The 15,932-nt window shown below is 40.2% G+C and overlaps 1 protein-coding gene across 4 annotated transcripts in view; it reads left to right on the top strand.

The window, feature by feature from the left end:
- Positions 1-12,606, top strand: part of ATP7B (ATPase copper transporting beta) — a 44,488-nt gene extending 31,882 nt beyond the window's left edge. For all 4 annotated transcript variants that reach the window (XM_017815111.1, XM_017815109.1, XM_017815110.1 and 1 more), the window contains 8 exons: positions 693-875; positions 3,278-3,476; positions 4,640-4,786; positions 5,852-5,994; positions 7,136-7,339; positions 7,450-7,567; positions 8,317-8,419; positions 10,336-12,606. In XM_017815111.1, coding sequence (XP_017670600.1) covers positions 693-875; positions 3,278-3,476; positions 4,640-4,786; positions 5,852-5,994; positions 7,136-7,339; positions 7,450-7,567; positions 8,317-8,419; positions 10,336-10,600 — 1,362 coding nt within the window. In that variant the 3' untranslated portion in view covers positions 10,601-12,606. The remainder of the gene's footprint in view (positions 1-692; positions 876-3,277; positions 3,477-4,639; positions 4,787-5,851; positions 5,995-7,135; positions 7,340-7,449; positions 7,568-8,316; positions 8,420-10,335) is intronic.
- The last annotated feature ends 3,326 nt before the right edge of the window (positions 12,607-15,932 follow it).

Raw genomic sequence — 15,932 nt, 5'->3', positions numbered from 1 at the left:
GCCTACTTTGGTAAGTTTTTTTGTTCTTGTGTTTCTCTCTGCTGTGTTTATTTTCAGCATTAGAATTAACTTTAGCTTTGGATTTCATTATATGTTTGGCTGTATTTTTTGGTTCATTCCTGATTCCTCAAGACCTGGGCTGGCTAACAAGTGACTGCTGGGTTTGAATTAGCACGATGTTGATTTTGCTTAGGTTCTTGAATTTCTTGCAGCTTCTTGCACTCTCTCTACCTTCTTTATCTCCAAACTACTTCCTGAGCCCTCTTTCCTCAGTGCTACTGTCAACTGTTTAGAACAGCATCCATAAAAGCCCTCTTTGCATCACATAGGTTGTGGTAAAAGTGATTAAGGTGCCATTGCATGAGTCTTGCATGAAAATACATGTACTGTCCTTTGTGTGTGCATCTAAGTCCTACAATGACGCTGTTGTCTGAGATCCTGATGTAGGTACAGGATGATGGTGTAGCTTGAGTGAAATCACTGTATGGGGAATGAATAAGAAAGTATAAGGAGATGTACTGTACAAATAGTTTAAGGTACATACAGAAATCCGTAATTTTGTAGGGTTATTCTGTCTTCTTGTGGATATAGTCAACTATTTCTTAAGTCTTGACTGCATTTATGTTCCAAAAACATATGAGCATCCCTTTACTCACAGAGCTTAGGGAGTAACTGTGGTTTATTTCTTGCAGATCAAGACTGTAATGTTTGATAAAACTGGGACCATCACCTATGGAGTTCCTAAAGTCATGAGGGTGCTTTTGTTGGGAGACACAGCTGTGATCTCCCTGAAGAAGGTACTGGCGGTTATTGGCACTGCAGAAGCCAGCAGTGAGCATCCTTTAGGAGTGGCAGTCACTAAATATTGCAAAGAGGTACTTAGTCTTCCTATTTCATCTAAGGCCTGAAGGCGTCTGTGCAAATGCAGAAATGTTATATAAAAGGATCAAGTTCCAGAGGGACAGGCCTGCCTGAAAAGTAACAGGCTGAAAAGCTGGGAGGCTGAAGGCAGGGAGGTACTGCAGAGAGATCTTAACAAGCTAGAAGACTGGGCAATCACCAACCACATTGAAGTTCAACAAGGGAAAGTGCCAACAAGGGAAAGATTCTGTACGTGGGGTGGGGCAACCCTGGATGTATGGACAGACAGGAATGAAATGCTGGAAAGCAGTGCCATGGAAAGGGACCTGGGGGTCCTGGTCGATGGCAAGTTGAATCTGAGTCAGCAGTGCCCTGGCAGCCAGGAGGGCCAACCGTGTCCTGGGGGGTATCAGGCACAGAATTGCCAGCCAGTCGAGGGAGGGGATTGTCCTGCTCTACTCTGCACTGGTGCAGCCTCACCTTGTATATTGTGTGCAGTTTTGGGCACCACAATATAGGAAAGATATTGAGCTGTTAGAGAGTGTCCAAAGGAGGGCAATGAAGATTGAGAGGAAACCATATGAGGAGCGGCTAAGGGCACTTGGTCTGTTCAGCCTGGAGAGGAGGAGACTGAGGGGAGACCTCATTGCAATTACAACTTCCTTGTGAGGGGAAGCAGAGGGGCAGACACTGATCTCTTCTCTATGGTGACCAGTAACAGGACCTGAGGGAATGGCTGGAAGTTGTGTCAGGGGAGGTTTAGGTTGGATATTAGAAAGAGGTTCTTCACCCAGAGGTTGGTTGGGTACTGGAACAGGCTCCCCGGGGCAGTGTTCACAGCACCAAACCTGACAGAGTTCAAGAAGTGTTTGGACAATACTCTCAGGCATATGATGTGACTCTTGGGAATGGTCCTGTGCAAGGCTAAGGGTTGGACTTGATGATCCTTGTGGGTCCCTTCCAACTCAGCATATTCTGTTATTCTGTGATTTTATGGTTGTGCATCTTAGTCTGGACATTACCAGAAGGTATATTTTAAGCTGTGCTTTTCTGGTAACACTGTGGAGTTCTCAAGCAAGACCTTACAAAGTTTTTCTTGAATTAATAGAAAAATAAGGATTGTGGAATATGTGCAGGAGCAATAATTATGCTTAAAATAGCATTGTGAAGCAAATGTAGTGACATTTCTTGTGTTACCTGACTGTAGTCACTTCTCTTAGTCACTTGCTCATTTCAATAAATTAGGGAAAGAGATTTAAAACTTGAATATTAAACTGTAATATTTTGTGAGTTTCACAAATTAATTAATGGATTACTCAAATCTTTGCAAATTTAACAAATCCTCAGAGGTCCTGTATATATTGTGTTCCTTAAATGTTTCAGAAAGATTGAAAGCACAAATCATAATGAAAATAAGAAGCCTGTTCAAATAAACTGTTTCTTTCTGCTAAGAAAAGTCCTTAATTGATTTAGGGAAAAAATAATTGGAAAGAATATATCAAACTTATTAGTGATAGATCTTTCACTGATAAAATTTAGAACTGAACACTGAATTTAGAAGTATGAGTAATTAACTGGTTGCCTTTCTTGTATTTTACATTTTCTATTTACAAGTTCTCTTAGTACCCTGATACTTCTGTAGTTATCCCATGCACCAGTTACTACTGGATCATAGCTTATATGAATTGTAATGCTATACTGTTTGATAATATTCTTACCACCCATCTTATCATCCCTGTGTTTTAAGAAGGTCACTAAAAGATACATATAGTTCCAACTTCCAGAAACAACCCAGAATAACTTGTTTATAGATAAATCTTTTCTCCATTCTTTTTGAAACTGATAGGATCCTGGTAATCCTTTTCTTATCTTGAAGGTACTCACTGGCTTCTCACTCTAACTCAACAGGAAAACCCAGTTCCTTATCATCCAGCTAGATCACTCTAGGAATTAGAAACAGGTTTTCACTATACTTTTACATATATGTATACATATATATATATATGTGTGTATATAAAAGGTCTGATCTACCACAGCCAGTTGTCTGTGAGGTTAATTAGAAGTTGCATCTTTTCAGAAGGTGTGTGGCTTCAATTCCTAATCTTGGCTGAAGTCGTGAACCACCAATCTAACTTTTTCATGCTTAAGCTACCAGGAAAAGCTGTCCTTTATAGTTTGCTGGTGCCAGGGCTGAGACCTGAATGTGATCTGTATGGCTGTCCCTTTCTGGAAGTCTAAGCCACAGCACATCCAAAACATGCTTATTTTTAGTTCTGTGCTACTAATACTCTGTGCTAGTTTTTGGTTGGTCAGTCATTGTCAAGAGGAGTGAGGCCTCTTTTTTGCACGAGTTAACTAATGTTTGTACCCCATTTGGGCAGCACAGACTGGTGATGACCTCTGGTTATGTCTACAGGAGCTTGGCACTCAGAGTCTGGGATACTGCACCGACTTCCAGGCAGTCCCAGGCTGTGGTATCAGCTGCAAAGTTGGAGGAGTTGAGGCCATCCTCAGCACAGCCAATCAGGGTCTCGATAATCTGGATGCTAACAGGAGTGGGGACAGCAGGGCTCCTCTGGGAGATAATGCGGTGATCACGCTCTTGGAATCACGTGGTAAGTCTGCCCCTGAGGTGACCACCAGTGGCAATGTGAGAGATGATGAATCAACAGTGCCGGCCGTTGTAAACCAATCCTACTGGACTAGGAACAACAGAAAAGTGGATTTGTGGCAGAAGGAGGCAAAGAAAAAAGAGGACCAAAATGTGGCTTAGCAAAAATTGAAGCTCTTTTCTGCAACTCTCGATCTCGCTGCAATTCAGAAATCTAAATGAGAATTTAGATGCTACAGTGATGGATACTTGAAAATTACATACAATACTTATGCAATATTCCTTTTGGATAGAAGAATGGTCCTGCAGACAGCAAAGTTTGCCAGTTAGTGATACCTTCCCATTTAGAACAATTACCTTTAACATATATTTCTTAATGCAACTTTTTATATCCTACCCTTCAGTTCCTTATTACCTTTGGCCTTTTATTTTCTGTTCATATACTTCTCAGAGCATTTAAGTAAAAAAAAAATTCATCAGATGCACAATAAAGCACTTTATATCTGAAAACAGAGTTTCAGTGTGTGACATTTTTGATTAGGCCAATACACTTGGGTTTGTTTCAGACTCTCTGGAAGCCACTTTGGTCTTTTGTAGTGTAGGAGAGAAAGTAAAGGTATTTAAAACCTTCCTTAAGAAGCTCATCAGTTCTCTTCAAAAGGCTGTGGTGCTCCTGACCTTTTTGAGAAAGCTATTAGAAGAATTAAATAGAATAAGAACTTTAATCATCAGAATGGTGCCATTTGTAAATGGTGTTAATGTAATATTTTCTCACCTTCTCATACGGCTCTTGTGAAGTTGGATTGAATTCATAATGAGGTTCATTGTTTATTAGAACAAAACTACTTTTTTCTTGTCAGAAATAGCCTTTATATTTGAAAGAAGTCATTAGCTGTGAGAACAAAGGAGGATGGCATTTACTAAACATGCATACTGTACTTATTCAGAAAAACAGTGCCAACTGACAAAGGCAAATACAGGCAAATACCTCTACTAAATTCATGACACATTTCTGTATGTAAACAGGCACAGATTGCGTCTTGAAGGAGAAAAGTTTCATGAGGCTGTCTTCAGGCACTGCCTATGCCCAACTTGTCATCCTCGAACATCTCTGCTTGTGTACACTATTTTCGAGTTGCTAATTTTTCTTTTTGTCTGTGCACAAAGGTCCATCACCATCTCATACATACTCAGTGTTGATCGGAAATCGTGAGTGGATGCGACGCAATGGCTTGAATATTGCAAATGACGTGAATGACGCAATGACGGACCATGAAACGAAAGGACAGACTGCCGTACTAGTGGCTATTGATGGTAACTGCTGTTCCTTGGAATGACAATAAATATCAGTTAATCCTACTGAGGAAGGGATAAAAGCAAACTCTGGAGCAGCTGATCACTGGCTTAGTGGCAAGAAGCTACTAAGCTTTTGGTGTTGAACTGCTTGTGAACTGCAAAGTATCGAGGTGTTCTTAAAAGAAGCTTTCACCATAGAGCAGTGTTTATAAGATTTTGTTGTGTAGTTTTTAATGTAAGTAATAATTTCTGAAACCCCTGTTGTCTAAGACTGTTGTTCAAAAAAGCAGTACCAGTGCAGTGCCATGTCCAGTCCTGACTTTACATCACCTAGGGGTCACAGGCCAACCTATTGCATCACTGGTTTCAAAACATGTAATAAGTAAACATGATGATTCATTAGATCAGTCAAGTATAAATTAGACTCAATGAGTTTTGCTAGTGAGGTTCTGCTCTGTGCTATACAGAAAGAGATCTCAGATAATACCTTGATATAGCAAATGGTTGTAATGGTCATAGATTGCCAGTGCATCTGTGATCTCGAAATGAGGCCTGTGATTCATTTACTGTACAGATATTCTTGGTGCTCCTAGAGGGCAATTTTGAGAGGCATGTGCACATGGATACACCTTTAAATCAATGGGTTGAAAGGCAGATGCAACTCCTCTTTGTGAAAGTAATTAATTCTAATAGAGATCCAACCCTGAAAGAGTAGGGGACATAAAACCAGACACTTGATGTGCTTCCTCTTGGAGGATTGGCTTCAACATTTCTCCTGGGCACAAATTCCAAAACTTTCTCTGGCCCACTATCATGTTTATTTATACCATAAAATATAGGAGTCAGGCATGTTTAAAAGCTACCCTCCTCCCCTTACTCCTGGTCCTTAAATATCAAAGATGTTTACTGTTTGATCTGAAACAGATAAATGAGGAAAGAAAGAGACCGTAAATGAGAAAGCTGCAGACAGTTATGCAGGCAATAATGCCCAGAATGTGTTGGAGTGATAGAGGGAAAGCCCTTTCTCTTGCTGCCACTTTGCCTCCTACAGCTCTCTCTAACAGAGGACGTTTCTTTGTGCAGGTGTGTTGTGTGGAATGATTGCAATAGCAGACACTGTCAAGCAGGAGGCAGCCCTTGCTGTGCGTACACTGAAAAGCATGGGAATAGATGTGGTGCTGATAACGGGGGACAACAGAAAAACTGCAAAAGCCATTGCTACTCAGGTATCTGCTTCTTTGTGTTTCAAAAAAATATACGATGAGGTTTTAAAACTCTGGTTTGCCCCAGTGAATTTGAAGCAGGACTTCAGTTTCCCTGGAATCCCAGTTTCCCTGGATATGTTAAATGAAGACTAACGTTTCTTGAACTGGACTGCAAATCAGGTCAGGTCCTATGGCATAGTAAAGGCCAGCGGCTGCTGAAGACATGCAGTCTTCTCCAGAGGTATAGAGTTCCTTGCAGTAATCAGTTGCTGAACTGAAGCCTTCTGCTTCCTTTCACTGAAGGGCTGTCCTGTTTGGTTAGTGATGAAGGAAGGTTCCTTGAAGGTCCAGTCCTGTTCACAACAAGGGAAGTGGAGATTTGTCAGTATCTTCAAGGGTAACATAGTAGTAACAATATGAATTATTGTTAAGAAGCATAGCAGTTTAAAGGATGTTGGGTTTATAGGAGATTCCCCTGATCTCAAATTCTAAATGCAAAATGAGGAACGGCTGAGGAACTGGGGTTGTTTAGTCTGGAGAAATGGAGGCTCAGTGGGGACCTTATCACTCTCTACAACTATCTGAAAGAAGGTTGTAAACCAGGTGGGGGTTGGTCTCTTCTGCCAAGTAACAAACAATAGGACAAGAGAAAATATCTGCCTGGGGAAGTGGTGGAGTCACCATCCATGGAGGTATTTAAAAGATATGTGGATGTGGTGATTATAGACTTGGCAGTGCTGGGTTAACAGTTGGACTCAATGATCTTAGAGGTCTTTTCCAACCTAATCTATACTATGATTATGTGATTTTACTGAAACTTCTATTGGTGCACCATGCAGCATGGTTAGCTGAAAACTGCCTCTTTTAACCATTAAACCCTTATTGCTAGGATAGTGGAGCTTCAGAAGCCCTGCAGGGCATGATGCTCAGGGCAGAGCATCATTTGCCAGCATCTCTGCAGTAAAGATGGCGGGGGCTCTCATCAGGCCTTTTCTTATGCCAAAGGCGTGGTGCTCTTCAGCTTTCTGTGTAGCTTGCAAGTGTTTCCTTCACTGGAATCAGTTGGGTTGATATTCCTGTGTTTCCCCTTCAGCAGAACACCAAATGGCTCTCCTTTCAGCATGAAGCATATCACCATATGAGTGTCTTTCTTTGTACATAGGTTGGGATCAAAAAAGTGTTTGCCGAGGTTCTTCCTTCTCACAAGGTTGCCAAGGTCCAGGAACTCCAAAATGGGAGGAGGAAGGTTGCAATGGTTGGTGATGGAGTCAATGATTCCCCTGCACTAGCCAGGGCTGACATTGGAATTGCAATTGGAACAGGCACCGATGTTGCCATTGAAGCAGCAGATGTTGTTCTTATCCGAGTGAGCACTACAGTTTTAACCTGTCCTCTTTTATCCCCGACGCTCCTCTTTTTGGTTTGGTATTCTGAAGACTGCATGTGGAAAACACTCAATGCTCTTCTGTCTTGCAGAATGACTTGCTGGATGTAGTTGCCAGTATTCATTTATCGAAGAGAACAGTTCGAAGAATACGAATAAATCTAATTCTTGCCTTAATTTATAATCTGCTTGGAATACCCATAGCAGCAGGTATGTGGCTGCTAGAGCTCAGCTTGTTGAAGGCGGCAGTATAGTTGAACTCTGTAGTGCATCTTGTAGGATTCCCTGCTCAAGGAACCAAAGAGAGGTTCCTAGATTATTTAAAACTTGGTAGAAGGATGACAAAATAAATACTTCTTTTTTTATATGAACAAAAATATTTGTTCGCCAAATTTTAGGAATACGTAGTTCTATGAAATTAAAACCATGCTCTTACTTCACATAGCAGTACTTGGGGATTAGTTTCTATATAATCAAACTCAGCTCTAATCAGATACACCACCCCATTTCTGGGTGCTCCCTCTTTTATTCACCCTGAATCACACGTTTTCTCTCCTACTAGTTGCATCCTCTATACCACATGCTCCAGATTCCTACTTAAAATTTACTTCAAGCATTTGTCATTTTGTTTATGAGTAACTTCTTCCTTTGCCTGTACGATTGTCTAGTCTTTCTGTTGCCTTTGCTGTGTTTCATCTGTGCAGAATAGCTGGAAGGGACAAATATTATTACCTTGTGGTCACAGTCTTGTAGCTGTATTTGTGCAAAGGTCATCCCTTGCAACGGAAGGGTCATGTTTAGAAATAAGTGAGTAAATATATATACTGATCTAGTTGTGTTTATGGAGGTCTCAGCAAGTCATGCTGTAGAACTGCTGATCTGTTCCATAGTATGAAGGAATGGAAATGCTTGTGTTGGGACAGGTGGCTCTGACTCATGTCCATATTTTTTTTTTCTAGGTGTGTTCATGCCTGTTGGTCTTGTGCTTGAGCCTTGGATGGGATCAGCTGCAATGGCAGCTTCTTCTATGTCTGTCCTGCTGTCTTCCCTGCAGCTGAAATGGCAAGTTGTCTTACACTTATCAGTTGGGGAACCATGACAACACTGATGATGGGATGCAAGTGAGAGACACTTTGGGCTTTCTATACCTAGCTGGACTTGGTCATGTTGATGTTGTAGCAGGTGGTGCGGCAGCTGCTGTCAGCACTTCAGCCTGACGGTCCTTTAGCTTGGGGTTGTTCTGTCTTATCCTTGGCTCCAAAAGAGACAGATGTTGCTATTATGAACTCACTTGGACTAAGACAGTGCTGAGCATTCTTTAACTAGCAGCTGATACCACCTGAGCCCATGTGTTGCAAATCTAGTTCAATACCAAGTAAGGTAATGATCAGCAGGTTTTGCTGTGGATATCAGGTGAACAAGTCATTCAAAAGATAATTCTCCATGATGTAGCAGTCGATTTTTTAAAAAATATTTGTACCTGTTTTGTTTTTATTTTTGTCTATTTAAATTAGCCAGACAGAAACAGAGAAGCAGTGTATTTATTCTTTTGCACCTTGCTACAGATATCTTTCTCTATTTTTTCTGAACTATAACAAGATTTTTCAAATTCTATTAATTTTATTAATACTGCATTTTTGTGTGCCCTTTCTGGTAGTTACATTGGACCTGTTCTTAACAGCATAGAGAGCAAACATCTTTCAAAAATAAGACTTTTTATGGTGTTTGAAATTAATCCAAACCTTCACATATTTTTACTGTGGCTGGGGTCTTTTGTATATTACAATATAGTATAGTACAGTATAGTATAAAATAACATAGGAAATCAGTTACTGCACTATGTTTCTGATTCTGCAAATGCTTGATGAGACCACAATCTAGAATAAAAACTAAATACATACCTGTGTCTGTTTGCAGAACCAGCCCTATCACTATAGGATTTTCATCCTCGAATTGTTCTGTGCATAGTTATCCAAAGGATGAGAAATTTCCATTATGGGGTTCCTTTATTCTCAGTTTCTTTTGATCTTGTGCAGATTGCATTAAGTATCACATACCATTGTGGGTAGATATTGAGAACCCCCTCAAAAAAAATATTTGGCTTCAGACTTATGGAAGGTGTATTACAGTATATTCTCTAGGACAACAATCTTTCTTGAAGCTTCAGATCAGCTGAACAGAACTTCAGATTCCAAAGAACACAATAGTACATATATACGTGAAGAAGACCATGCATATGTGCAATTGCTTTGACTTACCATACATTGAATCAGAAAGTGATTTTTGGGTCAGTCAGGTCCATTCATCTGTAATTGTCTACTACGAACCTTCTCATAGTTCAGCAAACTCATAATTTTTCTTGAGGAGCCTCACTTTGAGTGGCCTTCTCTTTTACTACTGAAATATTTTATGCTGTGTGACAAGTACTCTTAGCCGTTAACATTGTGTCTGAAGTGCATTAGAACCATAGAATCATTTGGGTTTGAAAAGACCTCTAAGATCGTTGAATCCAACCATTAACATGACAGCACCAAGGCCACCACAACCCATGTCCCTAAATGCAGCAAGAGTGCTCAACCAATGGTATGTGGCCTTGAATGATTGAAAACTTGAGATCAAAGGCATCTCAAGAGGTGTTCTGCCATTTCTCCATCATCCCCCCTATCCTTCTGTGCCTGTCTTGGCTTGAGAGAATTGACAGGCTCAGAAATTAAGTAGTAATAAAAATTATTATTCTGTAGCTGATTTTTGAGACTGTTACATTCTTGACACCACACATCTTAAATTAATTATTTGTGAGCTATTAGATAGGAAGCTGTTAATTTAAACATATGTAATTAATGTATAAATTTATTTTTTCTATAGAGATACTTTCAATACAGTTAGGTTATCAGAAGTTTCAGATTTGTTCCAATGCAGAAGATGCTTCTACACATTGACCTCTTGGTATTAAACATCTTTTCTCTTTCTCTTCTTAGTTACAAGAAGCCAGACACAGAAAGTTATGAAGCTCGAGCTCAAGGCCACATGAAGCCACTCACTCCTTCTCAAATCAGTGTTCATATTGGAATGGATGATAGAAGAAGGGATTCTTCCAGACTTGCTCCTTGGGATCAGATTAGCCAAGTGTCTTTCTCTTCCTTGGCTTCAGACAAGCTGCCGAGACGTAATAGTTTTGTTGAGGAGGAAGGGGGAAAGTGGTCATTGCTCATGAATGGAGGAGATGAGGAACAGTACATCTGAAGCAGTGCATTCTTAGTACAGAGAAATGTCTCTCTTCACCAGCGTTGGGAGGGATTGACTTGTTTCATCAAGAGCTTCAAGGTTGTAAATGAAGTTACTCCTTCAGCTCATAAGACACCAGCTCAATGTTGGGTTGTACAGATGGTGGATTTTTTCAGGTCACCAGTTATTTCTAGTTATGGAAATAATCTGTGGCTCTATGAACTGGCTTCTTTCCATACAGCAGTTAGTAAAATAATGTAAAATTGTAATTTTCAGAGTCTAAAAGAGTTTCTTTCTCTGTGACTCTTTGCTAGGCACCAAATTTCATACTTTTCACTCTTTCTAACTTTATTCTTTCAAGAGCACGTGAAGCAAAAGTATTTTCAGAGCTGCCAAATATTAATGTGTTTCTAAGTGAAATTAGCAATGGCATAAGAATCTCTGTGGTCTGAAGTTGGATTTTTACACAGAATCCTAACTAGTCATGTCACTGTGAGAACACTTTGTATTTAGGATTCATGTATGTCTCCTTGGACCAAAAATGCTTTGTTATTTCACTGGCTATAACTCTCTGAAGGGTCTGTTTCAAAGATTTTCACTTGTTTTCAGGTTTTGCATCCTTTTGATGCACATTTCCATTGCTAAACTTGTTCTGTGATTCGCACTGCTCTCCTAGATTTTCTCTTTTGCTCAATATGAGCCCTTTTTTCTCCTTTCCTTGCACAAGATATCTTCTATAATTACTATTATGTATACAGATATTCCTGTTTGGGACAAATTCCTTTAAGTCACCAGGAACTTTTCCATTCCTATTGAAGTCCACAAAGGCAGAAAAATTCCTAGTCCAAGTTATCCAAGATACTCGCAGGACCCTAGGAAGCTCCTGACAGTTGGGCAGTTATCTGTCTCTTTCCTCTGACAGATTGAAGAATTTATGCCAGTGTGAGCAAAATTGGTATTTACCATGTTATGACTGAGAGCAGAACTATCACTGGTGGGACTCCAGCATAGCAGAACAGAGCGAGTTTATTGCATAAGTTAACCCCAGCTTGCTGGTTGCTTAAAATGGAGTCCAAAGTTTAAATGACAAATGTGGAAAAATGGCCTTAAAATGTGGGGCTTCTCTTTGCTGTCACATCTAAATAAATGACAGGAGGACTTGAACTAAGAAGATTTGTAATAGCAAATGTAAATTTGTATTCATGTTTTGAATTGGTTTTAGTTTCCTTCTTTGCTCTATTTTATTGAGAAATCAAGGTGCTGAACAACACTTTTTTTTGCCTTAACATCTTTTCCAAAGCTTCCAGTAACTTTATCCCCATAAATGTCAAATTTATCCCTTAACACTTTTTAGAGTCAAGACAGTAGGAATCAATGGCTTTGGTGCACTGGATCCAGTCCTGGAGTGCTGTGTTGTCCAACTGTGGGACTCCAATGTAAGCAGACCACAGTTTTATAATCTAAAATAAAAACTGAAAGAAGAGGAAATGCTATGCTAAACTATTGCTAAAATAACCACTTACTTTCATTGACAAATATAAAGCTGTTTCCAATGCAGGTTCAAATCCTGCTTCTTCTATTGTAAAAATAAAAAACAAGTAAGAGAGGAAAAGAATTGTACTTGAAACATTGGCCATGTCTTCCTATTCTCTCTTCCTCTCAGTATTGTATTTGAGCTGTCCTTAGCAAACATTGACAGAACTGTCTTAAAATAGAGATTACTTTCACAGCACACACACTTTTCAAATATGCCGTAGGTGCCTATACATTTCCCTGTGGGAAAGAGGATCCGCTGTTTCACTGTTCTGTGCTTTCTTACCAGTCCTTATGGTAAAAATATGGTGGTTTTTTTTAACAAAAAAACAAATAAATAACTTTGTGTCTTTGTTTTTCTTTTTTCTTTGTTGTCTTTTTTCCTTTTCCTTTTTCTTTTCCTTTTTCTTTTTTTTCAGGGGTACAGAATAAAAAAAGAGCATAAGCAGTGGTTGTTGGATTGCAGAATACATATGCACAAGGTTTTGCAACTGTTTTGTGATCTGTTTTGGGCAGGACATATAGGAGGGAAAAAAGCATATTGAGGGGTAGAAATAGGATTCAAAGTCATCTTGGGAAATTGGACAGAACTGGCAAACTTTGCAAACAAGAAAGAAAGGAATTAAAGGTTAGCCCAGCAGAAAAAAGTCAGGTGGTTGTCTGGCATGCGCTTTGTGATCTATTCTAACAACATAGTGATTCTGCAAAATTAATAGAAGTATTGAGATTGTATCATCCATATGACATGAAGTGCCTCATTCTGTTGTGTTTTCGAGAGGCATCAGCTGAAATATCAGGTCTAGTTTTATATGTCATGCTTGTTAAGAAAAATGGATACAGGTCAGAGAAAAGCAGTGATATTTAAGAAAAATCTAGAAACTATGAGAACATAAGTATATGAGAATGAGAATTATAAGAAGATTGAAAGAGTTTGAGTAGGGTTGCCTACAGAATACTCAAAGGAAATACAAGTCTCAAAAATGAAGAGAATGATTTATTTCTTTCACCTTTTTGGTGTCTTTTATGTTGGTGGTGGCTAGAACAAGAAATAATAGGCTTATTGAATCAAAAAAGATTTAGATTAGTCACTAGGGAGGAACTGTGTAACAGGAAAGATTGTGGAGGACTGGAAGAGGTTGCAGAGGGGGATTCTTTGGATGTGCGTGGCAATCAGACACATATCTGATGACAATGCGTTAGCCACAGGTGAATCCTGCCTTGGGTCAGGCAGCTGCCCTGGACAAGCTCCTAACCTTGTCCCCAGCTGGGCTTTCTCTTATTTCTGTGAATGTTTTATGAACTGGAAAATTATTAGAGTAGAGGATTGATCACACTATCCTGCTCTCAAGAAGTGCCAAAGAACTGGAAAAAAGGTTACCTTTGACTTATTTAATAACTTTAAATGAATTGGAAAATATGTTAAGGTTTGCTAATTATATTTGTATAATGTCTTAGACTGTAAACTGCTGTGAAACTTGCATAAATCTTAGAATCAGAGTGGTTTGGGTTGAAAGGATCCTTATAGTTAGTCTAGTACAACCCTCCTGCCATGGAGAGGGAGACCTTCCATTAGTGGGTTGCTCAGAACCCCACCAACCTGGCCTTGAACACTTCTGGGGATGGGGCATCTACAGCTTCTCTGGGCAACCTCTGCCAGTGTCTCACCACCTCTACAAATAAAGAATTTCTTCATAATATCTAACCCAAATCTACCCTCTTTCAGTTTAAAGCCATTGCTCCTTGTCCTATCTCTACATGCCCTTGTCCAAATTCCCTCTCCAGCTCCCTTTAGGTACTGGAAGGTGCTATAAGATCTCCCTGGAGCCTTCTGTTTTCCAGGCTCTCAGCCTGTCTACATAGGAGAGGTGTTTCAGCCCTCTGATCATTTTTGTGGTCCTCCTCTGCACTTGTTCCAACAGGTCTACCTACATCCTTCCTGTATTGGGAGCCCCAGATGTGGATGCAGTACTCCAGGTAGGGTCTCATACAGGTGGAGTAGAGGGGCAGAATCAGTTCCCTCGACCTGTTGGCCACGCTGTTTTTGATGCAGCCCAGGATATGGTTGGTTTTCTGGGCTGCAAGTGCACATTGTTGGTTCATGTTGAACTTCTTGTCAACCAACACTGCCAAGGTATAAATACCTATGAGGAAGTTAGAATAGTTATACATAGTCAAAAAAAATATATAGGTAGTAGTCCTGACACTTGTGATCATGTGCATTTGTTAAATTTGAGCTGACTCACTGGAGGGGTGTAGGAGATGGAGCTCAGCACCTGCATTTTTGTATAACATAATTATGAGCTTTCCTTGTCTCCACGGGGATTGTCTGCCTGCAGCCCTCTGGCAGAGCAAGGCGCTGGTCTGTGACTGCTGTTCCTCTGCCCTGTGAGCCAGATCCAGTAAAAGAGCTGGAGGAAGGTGCCTGAGAAGGCAGGCCTTGAGGCAATTCATAAGCTCAGTGCGCCAGCTGCTTTCCAGTGTGCCATACTTCTCCTCTTTCCCAGGACTGAGTATTTACATGGATTAGACAGTGTGGAGGAACTTTTCAAATCCCAGTTTTGATCTTAGGTGTCTACATTCTGCATGTTCTCCCAGCATGACTCAGTTGCTGCCTATCTGACCTCTAAATGTTGATATATCTAATGATTTACGTGGGACATCTAGTTGTTTTGCTCTCGGAAAAGTTTGTGAGTCTTTTTCTGTAGCTTTTTTTTTTCCGATGAACACAGAAGACATTTAATGAATCAGATCTTCGACCTTCATGTTATTTTTAGTGCAATAGCTCAGGAGCACTGTTGCCTGCAAAGTTTTTCAACTATTTTTCTTCTCATGTTATAGTTTTCTGATACAATTTTTTGGTGCCCTAAGTTCACAGGAAAGAAAGGACTCCATTTAATTTCCACCTCCTTTCCTTGTTTTTCAAGCAAATAAACTGTCTGATTTCTATCTCAGCTGATTACAACCTTTCTCTTACTAAGTATTCGTTCAAGGATTGTATTTTCTCTAAATGCATTTGTGCGTGAAGAAAAAAATGAGTAGGTGGTGAAATTATACAATGGTGTACAGGGATGTGAAATCAAATAACACTGAAATGTCAGATTTAATTTCCTCTACTAAGACACCAACAACAAGCGTGTTAGTTTTCAGTGGGAAATCGTTTGAGCGTCACAACAAAAGAAGTGGTGAAGCGCAAAACATCCTGCTCACATGTGGGTCTCAAACACACATATGCACAGGAGAAGACATTAATTCCTCTCCTTGTCTCGAGTTAAAAGCACTCAGGCTTTGCAGGCAAGGACAGCCCATCCACAGGCTCTCCATGCAATGATCTGATTTTCATGATTGGTTTATCTTCATGCTTAAAAGGATGGTTTCTGAAGTTTCCCCTGTTGCTGCAGGGGAAGGGATATGTGGTAGGAGGAGGTGTGTGTTTCCCCACTTGGGCAATCAGCCTCCTGAGATGGAGGTATGTCCCCTAGGAGGTTTGTGCTGGTCAGCGCTGAGCAGTGCTGCAGTTCAGGGACATCCTGGCATCAGGGTGAGTTTTGGGTCAGGGTGATGTGCTGACCCAAAACTGCAGGTCCAGCCCAAGCCAGAGAAACCCCTTAATCTGTAAAGCATCTGAAGATCAAATATATTCACTGCTGGTTAGCAGCAACGGGAAAAAATGTAAAGGGGGCAGTTTAAGTCATGTTTAAAATTTTGGGCTGACTTAACTTTATAGAGCCCAGGAAACAGATTTTAGGCTAGCATGTGTTTGGCTTGAACTCTGAATTGGTACTTTGTATTATTTAATGCTTAAGTAAATCCAGAGCTG

The sequence above is a fragment of the Lepidothrix coronata genome, unplaced genomic scaffold (assembly GCF_001604755.1).
Source record: "Lepidothrix coronata isolate B3197 unplaced genomic scaffold, Lepidothrix_coronata-1.0 Scaffold48, whole genome shotgun sequence".
Lineage (NCBI taxonomy): Eukaryota > Metazoa > Chordata > Aves > Passeriformes > Pipridae > Lepidothrix > Lepidothrix coronata.
This window is presented reverse-complemented; position numbering and strand designations above follow the sequence as displayed.